Source organism: Megalopta genalis, chromosome 5, assembly GCF_051020955.1.
Source record: "Megalopta genalis isolate 19385.01 chromosome 5, iyMegGena1_principal, whole genome shotgun sequence".
In the NCBI taxonomy this organism is placed as follows: domain Eukaryota; kingdom Metazoa; phylum Arthropoda; class Insecta; order Hymenoptera; family Halictidae; genus Megalopta; species Megalopta genalis.
Window position 1 is genome coordinate 4,249,875 of NC_135017.1, and position 18,231 is coordinate 4,268,105.

General features: G+C 37.0%; 1 protein-coding gene across 50 annotated transcripts in view; it reads right to left on the reverse strand.

The window, feature by feature from the left end:
- slo (calcium-activated potassium channel slo) overlaps positions 1-18,231 on the reverse strand; it is a 180,102-nt gene that overhangs the window by 28,553 nt on the left and 133,318 nt on the right. For 18 of the 50 annotated variants that reach the window (XM_076521510.1, XM_076521520.1, XM_076521512.1 and 15 more), the window contains 5 exons: positions 17,182-17,337; positions 14,959-15,035; positions 11,919-11,987; positions 6,757-6,807; positions 917-937 (listed from right to left, as the gene is read on the reverse strand). In XM_076521510.1, the coding sequence (XP_076377625.1) occupies positions 917-937; positions 6,757-6,807; positions 11,919-11,987; positions 14,959-15,035; positions 17,182-17,337 (374 nt within the window). Of the gene's footprint in view, positions 1-916; positions 938-6,756; positions 6,808-11,918; positions 11,988-14,376; positions 14,413-14,958; positions 15,036-17,181; positions 17,338-18,231 lie in introns of all 50 variants that reach the window. The other 32 variants (XM_076521552.1, XM_076521537.1, XM_076521553.1 and 29 more) reach the window with 5 other exon arrangements.

The window sequence follows — 18,231 nt, forward strand, 5'->3', positions numbered from 1 at the left end:
ACACAACGTTTCCTAACGATCTGGCACTTTCATGATGATTGTTATTTAAGAGTAAAAAATTATATGGGTCGAAAAATTCTCACGTTACATGAAAACCAACGAAAAAATTGTTAGCGTTCAAAACCAGAAGCAGACAGACTTTAGTTACTTTGAATAAATATAATTTTATTAAATTGTTAAAATCAGTGAACTTAAAAGGAAGAACTGAATTTTACATGAGATGAGATTTTTAGTAAAACTAGTTTCCCATTTGCACGTTTTAGAATGCAAGCACAATCGGTAAAGTGGCGCGGCTCAGGGTCCCAGTCCTGACTGCTCCGCAACTCAGGGACGTACCGCGAGATTCGAAGACCCCTATCATTACACTAACTACTCGAACGCGTGATATTGCAACGGAATCTTTTTCCGCTGTGGTCTGATAAATAATTCTGGACACACTGATGTAACAAAATATATAATTAATTTTCAGAAATTTTGAGAGTCATTCTATTGAACGGCGCGAAGTTTGAAAAAATTATTTTTAAGAGGCATTTGATCGTCTTTCGGGTCATTTTAACGAGCAAATTTCCCCTCGCAAGACAACTGGCAGTCCAGCGGAAGAGACGGTAGGATTAAAACAAGGTAAAAAAAAAGAAAAAAAAGAATAGGTGTGCATAGGTGTGGAAGAACTCTTCTTTCAGCAGTATCGCACAAAATAATACAGCGTTGCTCTGTAATTGATGATGGCCACATATATAACCTACAGTCTGTGATCTATATATATGCGTCTTCTCATTATCGCAAAAATCTAGCGGCAGTGTGATGTATTATATATTAGGCATATATAATATATATTACACAATTACGTTATCATTATCATGATTATTATTACGATTATTATTATTGTTACGATACACCCGCTCCGTGGTGGACTTACTTGCATACGAGAAGTCTTCACCTATGTGGTAGTAGAGGGCGAAGAGAAGAAAGTTCGAACAGATAGACACATAGAAAGTTAGTTAAAAGGGTTAATCGTTCGTTGACATTTTGGTGTACGTAAATTATGCGCGCGCGTTTTATACGCGTATATATGCAGATAGATATATAAATGTATCTGTGTGTGATCATGTGTAGCTGTAATGCGTGTAGCGAGTTACTGACAAAGTGTGTACGCGTACGTGTTACGGGTACGCACGCGTGTTCACGATCACACAGGGACACGTGTACGTGGGTCACAGGTGAACTACGAATATGTAAGACAAAAGAAGGTAACTAGATGCGAGGGAAACCGTTGATATACATCTGTCTGTTGGACTGTACCAGTTGCCAAGAAAGCAAATCCGCGTTAGTGCTGTTGAAAGAACAACTGCTAACTAACAGTTAAAATATCTTTTATTTACGGCAACGTATTCCTCCCGTTAAGGGGGTAACACAATATTCTCAAAATCAATTCCTAAAGTTTTGCAGAATTTTGGAATTTTACGAAATCCAAATATTGTAATTGACCACAATTTCACCGTCTTCACTAGGCCACTGACCTATTCACTGAGTCATGAGATTCCCCAGTTTACTGATTGCAGACATTACCAGTATCACTAGGTTACTGATTATAAATTCTATTCTCTTTAATAAGTCATTAAATTCGATATTACTGATTGTACAATTTCATGATCATGTTGCTGACCATTTAGCCCAGTGACTTTATTAAATCATTCTCATTACGTCATCAACGTTGGATTTTTATGTCTTCCCTGGGTCACTAGCCAACGATTCTGTTGTTGTCATTGGGTCACTGACTATAATTCCTAGTACTGTCACTATGTCACTGAATGTAGGTCCTATTATTGTCACTATGTCACCGAATGTAGATCCTGTTACTGTCACTTGGTCACCGAACTCCCACCTTACTGACCATCGGTCCTGCTACCGTCACTAGATCACTGACCATAGTTCCTGGTACCGTCATTATGTCACTCAAAGTAGGTCCTGTTACTCTCACTATGTCACCGAATGTAGGTCCTGCTACAGCTCCTAGGTTACTGATCATCCGTTCTGCTACTGTCACTAGGTCGCTGACTATAGTTCCCTAGTACTATCGCTACAGCTCTCAGGTTACTGAATATCGGTCCTGTTACCGTCACTAGGTCACTGATCATAATTCTTCGTGCCGCCTCTAGGTCACTGACCGTAGTTTGTTGTACGGTAACTAGGTCACTGACCATAGGACCTGTTACTGTCACTAGGTCAATGGTTATACGTTCTGTTACTATCACCAAGTCACCAAATGTAGGTCCTGCTACTGCTCCCAAGTTATTGACCATTGGTCCTGCTACCGTCACTAGATCACTGACCATATTTCCTGGTACCATCACTAAGTCACTAAACCTAGGTCCCTTTAGTCCCACTGCCATCGAATATAGGTTCTGCTACAGGTTACTGATCATCCGTTCTGCTACTGTCACTAGGTCATTGACCATCGGTCCTGCTATCGTCACTAGATCACTGACCATTAGTCACTAACCATTAGTTACTAACTAAGTTATTAAATATAGGTCTTGTCAGTGTCACTATATCAGTGATAACAAATTCTGCTACTGTCAACAGGTAACTGACCATAGTTTCTATTATAGCCATCGGGTCACTGACCATAGATCCTGTTACCGTCACTAGGTTACTGACCATAGCTTAACCCATATTAGATCGATCAATGTAAATTTGGTCCCTTAAAGTCCTCAATTTCAGCATCCTCGCTGGACTCACATTGTAACATTACAGATTTTTGAAAAATCTTCTTTCAAGTTATAATTTTGGGAAATTCTGCAAAACTTCAACTTCTTTTTACAAGAATACAATTCAGTTTCTGTGCATGGTCCTTTCGGAACGCTTAATCATCTCGTCGAATAGAATACGTTCTTGCGACTCAAATTTAATTCTCTTTGTTATAAACGATCCTGCGGTTTTTTTACAATCCATTGATGACGTCACCAGCACGGATGTCTATAGCTTTCTTGGCACGGTGTATGCACATATCGCTCACATAACCGACTCTATACACGATGAGAAGAATTTACGAAATGATTAATCAGTTACGGAATATTTGTTAAGTAAATATTTGTAAAATCTCACAATTGACATATAATAAATAATAAGTGAACATTTAAATAAGATAGAATGTAAGATTGAACATAAGGTCGAAGTATAAATAAATATTTCGGAATTTTGTAATCTGCAAGGTGTTAGAATTACACACGGAAAAAAGAATAGAATTTGGAGGATTCGAAGCGAGTACCGGATCATGATAGAGCATCTCCGTTATGGTCGTTGGATCAGTTAGTCACAAGACGAGTAAAAAACCACGCAAGTAAAGAACGTATACTAACTCTAAGTATTATATGTAAATATATATATACTCTAAATAATACGTCGATAATAAATTAGATATATATATGTATATATAATGTATATCGTATATACAATATATTTATATATGTATATATATCAAACATCGATGCAAGATCAAGATTGAAAAGGGCGCTCGCAACTCGCGCGGTAACCATCGATCAAAAAAGACACAGACCTCCATGAAAGATGGAGCTACATTCCAGACGACATTGACAGAAATGTGTGTAGAGTCTCTTTATGCAAGATAATAAAGGAAAAGTAATGGAAAAACATCACACCAATAGGATATCTCAAAACACTAATAGTAGGTACAGTCTACTCTGAAATTAATAGTGTGGTTATATGTATATATATATATATGTATGTACCAGGTATCCCACCTGACTATAAGGCCCTAAATATTTCACCTGGCATTGACTGTATCCAACAACGTCAGAGGAAACTATGACTAGGTTTAAAGGACTAAAAATTGCAATAAACAAGCAACTTTTCTCAAGATTACATTTTTTGGAGATTTCAAGGTCATCGATATTTCTTTAAACGGTCATTTAATCTCGAAGCAAAATGATCAATATAGTTATTAAAGCCGTTGTATACATTTTTTTTATACTCTGAAAGGATATAAAAAATATGTAAGGTTATGTTTGAAAAAATACAGATAACCTTTAAACCTCGACATATGTGAATTAATAATGAAAAAGTTTTCTGTTTAGAACAATATTTGTGCTGAGAAATCTAATTATGTTTTCCGCTTTCATTCTTTGGTGTTGTTAATAATAGGTGCGATGTTTAGGGTGGCCATGTTAGGTGGGACACCCTGTATATATCAATTTAAACGAAGTTACACTGACTAGCACGACAAATATGTATATCTATGCTCTGTACGTAGATCTAATCTCGAATGTAAGTTCAAAAGAGTACTTATTGTTAAATAATAATATTCTAAAAAATTGTTCGCAATGAATTTTATGGTTTTTTTAGGTTTGTTCACACTTCTGGTCGTTCACAAACGAGTTGTACACCTACTCGTTTTAATATGTTGAAGATATTATATTTTTTGTGTTTTATATAACTGAGTTTTTTTCGAGTCTTTTGTCTTCGATTCATATTTTCATTTAACTTCTTCAATCAATAATTTCTCTGGTATATAATAATATAATTTATTGTAATTGCTATAACTTTTTGTTTTTTAAAGTTCTAGTAATTTAACAAGTAAAAAAGTTCAGAGTGTTAAGATTGGTAATTTCTGTCAAATTAAAATTCTAGTTTATAAGTAAAAATATTTAATATACAAATATAATTGTACGATAATAATTTGAATAACTATTTATCTAGAATAAAAATCCGAAATATCTAGAATAAATGCGAAACGTTCGAAGAATAAATTCGTCCACTGGAATTTGTTAAGAAATCAAAAAATTGCAAGACCGTTTGCAAACGACCTAAAGTGTCGTTCAATTTTTCTATCGTGTAATCTTCGATTTAATTGCGCCGTAACTTCATCTACATTATCCACTCACTTCCGGTACAGTCATCGAGACACGAACGTCTCTAAAATACTCACGAACCAATAGTTTATAACTGTTTACAACAATATACAACTGAAACAACAGTTTACAACTGTTTAGAATAATTTACAAGTAACAACATCAATTTTGTAACCAGGCTTGGGCAAATTTCACTTGAAATCAAAATTACAAATGATAACTCAAAACAATAAACTATTATCTTTTCAATATCACTACCTCTTAATTCTAAAACAGACAATCTAGAAAAGCAGCATATTTATCCTCTGTTGCAATCACACCATTTACGATTCGGCACGAATTAATCCAAAGTAATAAAAGAACTGCAAAGTGTATAATTATTTATCCACTGAATACTAAGGAGAACATTTGACACATTTTCTTGAATTTTACATTTACTAAATAGGGACAGTCAGGGACTGAGAAATAATGGAACAGAAAATTTATACTACAATCTTACTAAATACAGCGTGTACCAGAATTCTGCGGTTCCTCGGGTGATTTAGAAAATTGATTTTTCCTTTTACGAAAATGTTTGTTAGAACTTCGTTAACGAGTTATTATTATAATTAATTATTATTACAATTAACTGATTATTGTAATTAATTATTATTATAATTAACTGATTATTATAATTAATTATTATTACAATTAACTGATTATTATAATTAATTATTATAATTAACTGATTATTATAATTAATTATTATTATTATAATTAACGAGTTGTTATAATTACCTAATTGACACTAAGGTTGCGGACAATTTGGGAAGAGGAGGTACGATTACTTGATTGACAATTTGTTGTTGACAATCGATAACTATAAAAACAAGGCTCGAATAATCGTATCTCATCTTTCCAAATTGTCCATTTCAGTGCACAATCTGAGCGTCAATTAAGGAAAATTTACTGCATTCACGAAAAGCTTGAACCAATCAGGAACTAAGTACAGTTAGCGCCCCGTAGTCGCGGTGTGCAAGCACGACGCCGCATAGGCTGCGCTGTAACACGCCAGCCGTACTCGCTCTCTGATTGGTCCAGGTTTTTCCTTAATAACTCGTCAACGAAGCCGCGACCAACATTTTCGCAAAGGAAAACGTTATTCCAAATCACCTCGGGAATCCCCTTTTTCGACTTTAACGGAAATTCTGGAACACCAAATAATTAAGACTTCAAATACATTGATCTCTTAACTGCAATAATATTCCACGCGGACAGAAAAACCTGTTATCATTACATACGATAAAATTAACCCTCCGAGCACTAGGATGTACGGTGCCGTGCCGGGGTCATCTCCGACCCACACCGACATTTCACTAATGCAGACGCATTCATAGTTCCTCGAGGTTCCCTCAGGTGCGAGGATTCGAGTAATTTTGAATACAAGTATAGAAACGCACGCAAGCGTTTCTCCCCGCAGAAGCGGCGAAGGTGGTGGTGGGGAGAGCCTGAAGCCGGCGCGAGAGGTCAAAAATGACACCGACACCGTACTCGGAGGATCATAGATGATTTAAGTTGATTATTTTTATAAAATTACACACAAAAATATACATACAAATACTGTCGAATAAACATTGAAATAATGCCCACGCCTGTGTCTCGAGCAACATGTCTCGACCGAACGATAAAAGGCGGTAAAGAAGTATCCACGTGACATTCGAGTCAGGCGCGGCCGTCTGTCGAGCATCGGGGTTTTCTGTAACCGCTTAGCACACCATGGTCAGCGTCGACTCGAAGGTCCCGTTTAACGTTTTGAATTTCTCGGCTAGTCCTCCGGGAATACACGAACGAAAAAAGAAAAAGAAAGGGTGTAACACGTGGAATCTGATCTACACGCGGGGATACATACTTGTTCTTCTAACCATCTGAACAGCTCGCACGCCTTTCCGGAATGTGGCCACTGCCCGAAGGGAGGAGAACCAGAGCTGTTAGTTGTCATACCAAAATAATGTCAACCTAGATGCAGGAGGTGGCAACAGGTGGAGAGGGTCTATGTGTAGATCCAGTCTCCGTCGACCGATCGAACGCTGCAGTGATTTCAAATCTCCCGCCGATCATTGAAACGCTTAAATCACCGCGAAACTTCCATAAATTTCGATCAATTCGAAATCTGATATATCTCACAAGATTATCGAGAATTTTTGCTCGATTTTCATGACGAATTTGTCGAATAAAAAAAACGGAAAAGTGGATTTCGAATGTTCTCATTGCAGCGCGACGGTCAACAGAGTAGATTTCGCTGTTAACACCGGTGGTAATTGGTTAATGGCTTCGGTCTACGAGGGCGGAACACACAAAAAACACTTTTCCACCGCGTATGCGGTTACTGTAATCCAAGAGTCACCTTTTTCCCCAAAATTAATGTTAACAACAACACACATGGTGATATTGATGAATGATGTGGGCGTGTGTGACGTGTGGAGGGGATACGGAGTTTATTTGGCCGGCATGTTTGATAAACCCTGGGCATCGATCATCATCGGTGTAGATTACGAATTTTCATCGTTTTCTTAACAAAATTGCCTCGAAGATATCAAATTTAGGATTCTTTCCCGCGCATGCGTCGGGTCAGCCATATTGAATTGTCTTTTGGGGCACGAACCGAGACGAGGATCGCCACAATGCTGGCTTAACTGTCAGAATCCTCTGCAGATAACGACACTGAGTCGTCTCTAGTGGCTTCTGATAAACCGAAGTGTCTAAGGGCACTCGATCGGTCGTATTGGATCGAGAATTGGAAGTTTTGACGGTTGCTAAAACGTCAAGCTTTATCCGAATTTACGGTTTTCCGAGGATCAATTTGCAAAAGTTGAGACAATTGTTTGATTCTATTTCAGCTTGTTGATCTTTCACTGTTTGGGATAGTTTGGACACATAGAGTTCTGAGATACAGTTATTTGTAGCACACGTGAGCACACAAGTTCTACACATTTTGAATAGAACTTTGAAAGAAGTTGCAATTTTTATACAAATGGATATTTTTGTACAAAAGATTATTCGACAAATTTTGAAATATTACATTTTATTGTTAACTGTTTTAACGCGAATTATTTCATTTTCATTATTAACACTGAATAATGTAATTGAGCGTTCGAAGTGTATAATTTGTTTTTGGGGGTTGAATAGCTCCGATTAGGGTCACACGAAGGACGTCGTGTAATAGGTCGTTGAACATATTCTTGCATGAACAATACAAATATATGTGTAGACAAGAAACATACAGGGTGTCATTTATATATAAGAAGGGCAATAACTGATGTAGCGAAAACAAGATTTTGGGTTAATTTAAAAAGAATGTTTAAAGAAATTTGTACGAATTTTCCGTTAGCAAATTGCACATTATATAGTTGAACAAGATATTTACCTTTATGGTGATAATAATATAGAAAATAAAAAATAGATTTGTGGTACAGTGAAGCCCAAAAATAATTTTTCGCGACCGTATTTGGAAAATGCTTGAACTTATGCACTCACCTTACCACTCAACTCAGAAAACGAGAGAAAACAAAGCTGGCTGGGAAGCTGGAAAGTCAGGAGGACAGCCTAGAAACGAGGGGAATAAGTTCCGTCTGAACAGCAAACAAATAATCGTAAGAAACGTTTGAAAAAATTTACACTAGTACTGTTACATTAATACTACAGCAAAATTCAGTTAACGAGATGCTCAAATATCGTTCCTGGTTAACCATTAAATTTCCGTAGAGGTCATACGAAGGTCAAACCTTGTTTTAAAGCAAATCCTATTTTTTAATATCACATTCAACACAGCTAACTAGGTCTCCACAAAATGATATTAAAAAACTATTTCTTTCATGGAGATTTAAAAAGTGCATTAAATATCGTATCCGAAAACATATTCGAGTTTAAAAAACCAAGGGACCTTTATACAACCCCTAAGTATCCATTATGAATAAAATGTACGTTAAGTTATGAGCTTCGATAAAAAGTCGTTGTAGTAAAAACATAAATACGAGTGAAATTTTCAAAAAAACATTGTTACGATTATTGCCGAAATTTCGCTGAATTCAGATTGCGAAGATCTCTGATCCGAGCATGTGTATGCACTGTACAAATCTTACGAAAAATACGGTGGCGCGAACGAGACGTTCTCCGAACATACCAAGCATTCTGTACATTTTCGTCTGCCCACTTTAATATTTTGAAAATTTTAGCACGTACCTCGGCACCGCCTGCGTCAAGGCAAACCTATTCCTAAAAATAGCACGTCCGACCCTAAACGAGCCTGCCACATCGTTGCCAAATCTCTAAGCGGAGCACACAACCAAACAAGAAACAGCGATCGACGTTACCGACGGAGCCGCCGGTCAACCGATTCGCCGACGGTACGAATAAACGTTCTCGGACCAATACGCGGGAGAAATGAGTCAATGGGACTTTGGTGTCAGCACAACGAAACAACGTTCAATTATTGCCAAGCCTGGAACGAGCAAGTTTGATTAATATTAGTGAAACGTAACAGCCATGAACGTGTAGACACAGAATATACGATCTGAATTACGTGCGTAGCGGAAATGCGTATCTGCAGAAGCGACGCGGCGGTCTTTCGACTGGTAACTGAAGCGAGATGTCTGTCGAATGATGTAAAAGTAACGGACATTTTACAGTTAATTCTCCACACTTTGCAAAGATATTTATAACAATGCAAATTTTCGTTGATACTTTTCATTGCGACATCGTGTACAGCTCGCTGAGATGATACGAAGTTGTTAAGGAACTATGTTGCAAAATGCAACGTTTTCAAGAAATATGCAGTTCAAGTTTCATCATGAAATAATTACTTTATCTACTTCTGGAAATAATTACTTTATCGACTGCTACTTCTTGGCATTTGCTGATTGACAATCTTCAAGAGGCAGCAAAACTTTGATTATTTATAGAGAAAACGATATATTTGTGGCACATAGTTTCTTGATAGCTCTATACACTCTCAAAGTAATAAAAAGTTCAACATGAATTTTTATTATTATATAAATAATGTGGAGTATTCACTAGACGTGACCATTACTTTTCTGACACCCCGTACAGCAAACAAGAAAAATATTTGTCAATTTTCCGAAATTTTGCTGCAAAATTTATTCCAACCGTGATATTTGTAATTCAAATATTGTTCTTTGATTCTTTTTTAAAAAGCCATTTCTTTTGAAATATCTGACAGCTATAAATGTTATTAACTTTATCATAAAAAATTACTTAACGTGAAATCATGTAAAGTTAAACTTCTTTTCTTGTACAAGTAAAATTAAATGATTTTATTGAAGACAAGCAAACGAAAGTATTTTATAGTTTGCAAATACTAATTAATTTATCAACTAAAATTGGACAAAGTTCGCGAAAATGACATTCCTGATTTCAGGATTACAGAGAATTTTGCAGCTGCTGTTTCCTTTTCATTGTGTAGTCAATATGGATGAATGATTTCGTCAATGAATAGAATGACAAATAATCTCTTGAACACTGTAAGTTGCAGTGAGATTCAAACATATTCGTACCAAATAATTTTTTGATTTTCGACAAGGTTTATATTACAGAAAAGGATGACTAAAATCTTCTTTTTTTTTTAAATGTAATTGAAGATTTATGTTCTCTTGACGTTTATATTTATAATTATTTTTAACTGCTTTATCATAGTTAATTCCTTAAAGATTTATTTTACTTAAAAATAAGTGTCAAGATTTTTCGAAAAATCAATTTCGTTTTCTAATACAATTTTATTAAATGTTATATTTCACAAAATATAAAAGTAAATTTGTCTAACAACGAATATTTAATCTTCCTGTTCTTCGTGTCAAATACAAAAACTATTTTATAATACACAAATGACAGAGCCTAAAATGAAATCTAATTTGATTCAAATATTAAATATACTGTCTTTTTAGGAAGCCCAATTGCGGTTCTATTTCAACAAATTTTTGTTTAGCAAGCCCGAATGTCATATCCATAGTTGATTCGCAATAATTCTCGATTTATATCCATGCAATTAATCACGCTAAATGTTACAAGCCCGACCCTCAATGAAATCTCCAGTAACACAGACCTCGAAAATAAAAAAATCACATGGTACGAACAATCCACTATTGTCCAACGGTTCACATCCGGCTCGATCTCGACCGTCCTTGATCGGAGAACGATGCTCGGCAACTTCAGCTCTAGCATAAGCCCAACGAGAACAGTCACGAACTGAACAATGTCAAAGAGCAGAAAAGTTCAAAGTTACTGTGAAGTAAGTGCAGGTGAACACGGAATACAAACGCTAAACTTCGATTTGCACCTGTTTGCGCCACTTATGTTACCTTACCTCGTTCGAAACGTCAAAACTAATCAACCTCTGCTTGAGTCAATCGCTGTCGAATATCGGACCGTCGAATACGAACACAGATACACAGTATGCAACAAACCAGAACTGATGGCTTCGCCAATCGGGACTGAGAAGCTTGCCTGGCCATTTCGACCAGTATTTTTATTTCGGCTATTCCCCGTCGTGACGCAGTGCGCATGCGCTGGAGCGTCACGTGGTGGGGCGTGCCCGAACTAGACAGCCACACGACCAGCCACGCGACGGGGCGTGCCCGCGTTAGGGAGTCACATGACTGGTTACGCGGTGCTCTGCGTCTGCGCCAGTGAGCACGCAGTGAGCGCGCAATGACCACGCCCTCTGGCGCGTCCTGCGCCGGTAACACTCAAAAAAATACATGACCAACAATTTTACGCGGAAATTCAACCTATTCGCAGACTGTTCTAACGTTTCTCGATCCGATTGGCGAAACTATGCATGCCTAATCGCACACTTTGACTCAAACAGAGAGACCTGGTCGGAATAATAATTATCAGACGGATTGGATTTTAAAAATGTTTCACTACTCTTCGATAGTAAATTAGATCGAATATTGTACTTTGGTAGAATATATTATTATTCCGACGAGATTCAGAACGTAACTCGACGATAGGAAACGCAACGGGATGAACAGGATAGGGATGCGTAAAAACGCGTACCGTCCAGGTAACTGCTGTAGGCAGTGTTCCCTTTCACCATGCCGGTCTGCATCATCATCATCCCCACATCTGGAAAAATCGAGCGGTCGGCCCGGACACACGTTTGTAAATAAACACATAGGATCCGGGTACTGTGTCTAACCGGGGCTGGAGGCGGGGGTTCTCAGAGATAAGGTAAAACTCACTGCAAATCGTGGAATCCATCAGACTTTTTTTCCACGTAAAAATCGAAAAAAATATTTTGGTTTTCGTACTATTCAAAAATCAAGTTAGCAGGTGTCCTAACCGTTACTGTCGGTCATGGTCAGTTGCGTTAGGGTCTTTCCCATTGAGGTTAGTCTCGGACAAGCGTGTAGCGATGAGATGCTCGCCACTATCTACGCTGAGCGCAGCCACATCGACCTGGAAGCTCACGCGTGAAGCCGCCGGGTGTGTCCGCCTATGTAGCCGAGAGCTAACGCGCGCCGCGAAGCCTGTCTCCGTGGGGAGGGGGGGACGTTGACTGCCCAGGGTTTAAAGGCTGTTGTGATGGGACGCGGCGGCGTTGCATTCTCGATGGTTTCGGGTGAGCTGTGTGCGTGGGTGTGTATGTGGGTGTCGTGTCGCATGAGCGGCGGACCATGGGTCCCCGCTGGAAGGTCTGTCGCGGCGCCCTTGCTCGTTCCGGAGCTGGACCGGCCCCTCTTACCGTTGAAGTGACGCGGTCGCGCGGGAGCCGAGCGCGTTTGGGCGGAGCTAGAGCGGGGCGGGGGTGGGGCGGGGCGCAGAAGACGCGCGGACGTCGATTCGCGGTCAATCGAACCGGCGGGAGTCTCATCAATGACAGCTGGCACGCTGAGAGTTCTCGCGTGACCGAAGAAAGACTTTTTTTCAGGGTTGGTTTTTAGACAGCCACAGAAACTGGTGAGAGAAGTAGAGTAAGAAAAACAGAGATAGAGAGAGAGACAGAAAGAGAGACAGAGAGACAGAGATAGATAGATGGATAGACAGAGAGAAAGAGAGAGAGAGAGAAAGTACGAAGCTCTCATGCCGTCGAGGCATCAAAAATACCCGGATTGAGATATCTAAGTAGGCATGCAAGACGAGCGAGAAGGGCACACACTAGAGTGCAGGCTAAATTCTTGATTGGCCAGGTGGACATGCGCCAACTGACTGAACTATTTTGGATTTATTACATGTCAGGTGTCATGTATTCGTGGCACTTCGTTCTTCGCGATGTTTCGTGTTTACCATCGTCTCGCAAAAATGAACTCCGATTACGAAATTCTCGCTTCCGAATATATTCTGCATGGTCATGGTCAGTGACCAAGCTCTGATTATTCTGGCCAACGATCATCAACGACCTCTGGTCGCACTGGCTAGTAACTAAATTGTTTCTGATCAGCACGGTTAACAATTAAACTTTGGTTACTCTGGTCACTGATCAAACTGTGATCACGCTAGTCAGTGACCAAGACTCTGACCATTACATACAGTGACTAAACTTAAATCTATACGGTCAGCGACCAAACTCTAATCTACTCAAGTTCTAATTATTTCGGCCGGTCAGTTCAGCTGTTCAGTGGTCATAATCAACGGCTAAACTCTGATTGTACTGGTCAGAAACCAAAATCTGATCGTTGCGGTGGCTTGGAATCGGAACGCTGTAATCTCTCGCGTCTCGGGGCTAATCATTGGATCAATGGCCGGAGGTTGATCGCTGGGTCAGTGATCGAAAGCTTACTGTCGGATCAGTGACCAATGGCGTGACCATCTCGACCAATGACCGAATTTAATCTTTCCGATCAGTGACCAACGGTGCGACCAGCTCGGTGAACGACCGAGCCTGACCGTTCCGATCAGTGACCGTGAGCCGAACGATCGCGCGGACCGTGAAGAACGAATGGTGCCGAGTCGATGACGGCGCGAACGCCTCGAAGGGTGTCGTTCAATGAGAATCAATGGTGCCGTGATCCATAATCATCGTGATATATAATCATCAACGCAATGACTGATGGTCGCAACGGTTTGTTCGCATACATGTATGCAAGATCAAATGGTTAAAAAATCGAGGCATATATGTACACACAAGTAAGACACAGAGAGATAGAAATATGCAAAGAGACAGAGATAGATAGACAGATAGAAGTGGTTCAGAAATAGAGAAACCAGAAAAGAGGTTAGGCGGCGGGGGAGTGGAAATCAAAACAAAATGGAGGTTCGTGAACGATCCACCATAGATTGGACAGATACATCATATGTATATATGTGTATATATAAATGTATATATAAATATATAGGCAGACAGAGAGATCGTTCAGTGTTACAAGTGGATGGGATTCGAAACGTGTGTAACTGAACAGAAATAAATAGCAACTTGATAGAAGAAGAGAAGAGATATACACAAGAACAAAAGTTTTGAAGGAGAGATAGTTAGCGACGGTAGTTAAAGACTAAGCGAACGAGTGTGAGACGTTACCTAAGTCCCGGCCCCAAGAGCGCTGCTGCTGCCCCACTAGATCACAATATATCACAACAGGGTGGTCATAACCATGTCACTTCGTTAATCGTAGCAGTTTATTTACCGCTACGGCTTCCCGTAGCGCAAGGATGTGAAGGTGGAGGGTCGGTAAGGGCGAGAGAGAAAGAAAGAGAGAGAGCGAGAGAGAGAGAGAGAGAAAGAAATAGAGTGAGAAGGGGTGGGGGTAAATCAGAGTTCGTTTTTTTCCGCAAAACGCGAAGTCGTAAACCGCCCGCTACATCACTGTACTCGTCGAAGCTAGAATCGATCTTAGGGGGTTCTGATATGTAATATATATACAGTTATTATATATATGTATATGTACGTGAATACATATACGTATTTGTATTATACTTATTATTATTATTATTATACTTATTATTATTATTATTATTACTATTATTATTATTATTGTTGTTGTTTGGTTAAGTTTTTTTCCGAAAGAGCTGGAGGTCAGTTAGTTAGAGACCCGGTAGAAACTGAACGAGAGATTGAAATTTGAAACTGTTAAAGGGGTGTCACTAGACTAGAAAAACTTACAATTTTTGCACTTGCATTTCTTGATCAGAGTTTCGTCTTTTATATCCTCGTGGCATGCTTTGCAATAAAACCACGCCCTGCGAACAAACAATGGAGAATTCGTAAGCATCGCGCGTAAAAGATGGTCAATTGTAAATTTTACAGTGCTGTGCATAATTATAGGCTCCAAGTAATTTTTACATTGTTACTAACGTCCGAACGAAAACTTAATGTCCGGTTTGTATATTTCTAATTTTTATTGTTTCCAATATAGAAATATACAAATATGATGTTTTACTAAATTTTCGTTAAAATAACACTAAAACTGTAAAATTTACTTTGACTCTATTCAATAACAGACTAATGAATAAAAATGGTAGAATAATTCACATCACTGTAAATGTTATAATGCGAACATTCATATACAACGTTAAGCCAAAAATTAGTGACTCCAAATGTTGTAGATGTTAAATGTCGTTCCTAGTATAATATTGCAAATAGTTGTATATAGAACGTTGGAACTATTACGATAATTGCAAATTAAATATTGTTAATACATACTGCAATAATTGTCAAGTCAATGTTGCAAATGTTGCAATAATTGTGACTTGAATGCTGGAATTACTACAACATTTGCAAATTAAATATTGCAAATATTAAAACAGTTCCTTCTTTAATACTGGAAATGTTAAAATAGTTGTGAATTGAATATTGATACTACTGCAACAATTAAAAATTCAGTATTGTATTATTTATAACAGTTGCGATTTAAATACTGCAAATTTTACAATAATTGTGAATTGAATATTGAAACTGCTACAACAATTATTAATTAAATATTGAAAATGCATATGAAAATAAAAATATTCGCAATAATTAGTTACAGTTAAAATCAACGAACAATTTATTTAAACTCTTTCCTCTATACACCAACGATTTTCATTTTGTGAATAATATGTGGAGCGTGTATGTTGCGTAGTAAATATTCTTAGTAATCAATTACTAGTGAAAAGTTATTAATTATTTATAAAATGTGACGCCAACTTTAATGCTCGAGAAGCACAGTCGATGTTTCCGAGTTATAGTTATTTCTGTACCCCGTTAGCATGCGTGAACAAATTACGGAATTATCGAATGCTTTTATCGAGAGACTAACAGAGCATAATAGTTGGTAACATCGAGAAATATCAAGGTTTCGATATTAAATAATGTTACTAAAATTACTATCATCGTTCGATACTACATTAAATAATGAACTTTAAAAGTGCAATTTCATGATAAATGAAATCATTCGTTTTCAATTCAATGTTAAACTAAATCATTCAATTTCAATTCAATGGTAAATTAAATCTGTTCATTTCAAATCAATTTTAAATTTAATGATGTAACTTCAATTCAATGTTAAATTTAATTAATTAATTTCAATTCAATGTTAAATTAAATCATCCAATTCCAATTCAATGTGAAATCAAATTCGTCCATTTCAAATCAATTTTAAATTTAATGATCTAATTTCAATTCAATGTTAAATTAAATCATCCAATTCCAATTCAATGTGAAATCAAATTCGTCCATTTCAAATCAATTTTAAATTTAATGATCTAATTTCAATTCAATGTTAAATTAAATCAACCAATTTCAATTCAATGTGAAATCAAATTCGTCCATTTCAAATCAATTTTAAATTTAATGATGTAACTTCAATTCAATGTTAAATTTAATTAATTAATTTCAATTTAATGTTAAATTAAATCATTCAATTCCAATTCAATGTGAAATCAAATTCGTCCATTTCAAATCAATTTCAAATTTAATGATCTAATTTCAATTCAATGTTAAATTAAATCATCCAATTCCAATTCAATGTGAAATCAAATTCGTCCATTTCAAATCAATTTCAAATTTAATGATCTAATTTCAATTCAATGTTAAATTAAATTATTCAATTTCAATTCAATGTTAAATTAAATCATTCGATTTCAAGTCAATGTGAAATTAAATCTGTCCACTTCAACTCAACGTTAAATTTAATTATCTTTCAATTCAGTGCGAAATTAAATGATTCAATTTCAATTTAATGTTATAATTAAATCAGTAAGTCAATATTTAAATTCAACAATAAATTATATTATTAAGCACATTGATTAACAATGTTCAATTTGTGGTCAAATCTAATTACTGTTTTAGAAATTGGAAGAGAACATGCAAAGATTAAATGCGTATTTGAAAAAATTAGCTTCTCACCGCTTCACTTCGTCAGCAGATTGAGCAATGAAGAATCCCTGAGTATTTGCAACGATCTTGGCACCACGTGGATTGATCGAGATCTTGCTGTCGCCACCTCCTTCGCCCTTTATCTCGATCGCCAGCAGCAACAGCTTCAGTTTCGTGAAGCACAACCTGGGACGAGTGATCGCATAGTATTCGGCACTATATGGTAGCTTTTTTCTTCAACATCGTTACTCACATCCACGAATCAAAGGACATTTATTTGGAAATTGTTACGTGTTTGAAGCGAGTGCTCGACAATTATGAAAGAACAGTTTCGGGCAGCTAATATTATAGAACAATATCCATCCAACAAATGAGCTTGAAATGCATAAAATATGCACGCAATATGTAATCTCTCATTTCAATCAATTGTTTTAATTATCTAGAAAACTGTCGATGATATAATCAAAGTATTTTAAACAAAAGTTGTACGACTTTAAATAGCACACGAATTGACATAAGCATATTTCTTTTAGATTGCGGAAGTCATAATTACATGTAGAGGTTACACGAAGGTCAACAGCATTTTTGTAAATGTAGTAATATATTTTTAACGCATCGGTTGATAAAGTACAAAGAGGTACTAAATTAAGTAAACAAAACTATTAATTATAAAGATATTTTCACCGTGACCTTCAAACGGCCTCTGCGTTCTCATGCGTGCAAAAATCATTTAGTGAATGTATTTTACAGCTCGAAGTTGTTCAACTTTCGTTTGAAATATTTGTCGACTTCGCCAACGATTTCATAAATATTCAAGTTAATTAATTTAATGATGAATTAACTGTTATGATCTTGAAAAATATTTCAAGATTATCAAAGTAGTCGAGTTGGTTACTATTCTATCGCCCGAGTTCATAACGATGACTGTTGACTCGAAAGCGTGTAAGTCTCCACGATAATTAATATAATAATTAATAATAATTGTAAGCTAATTGTCATGTAAACTGGTATGAATTTGTATCGATAAGCTATGGTATCGTGATCTGTGATTTACGAGAGCGTATACTGTCTGTGATACGT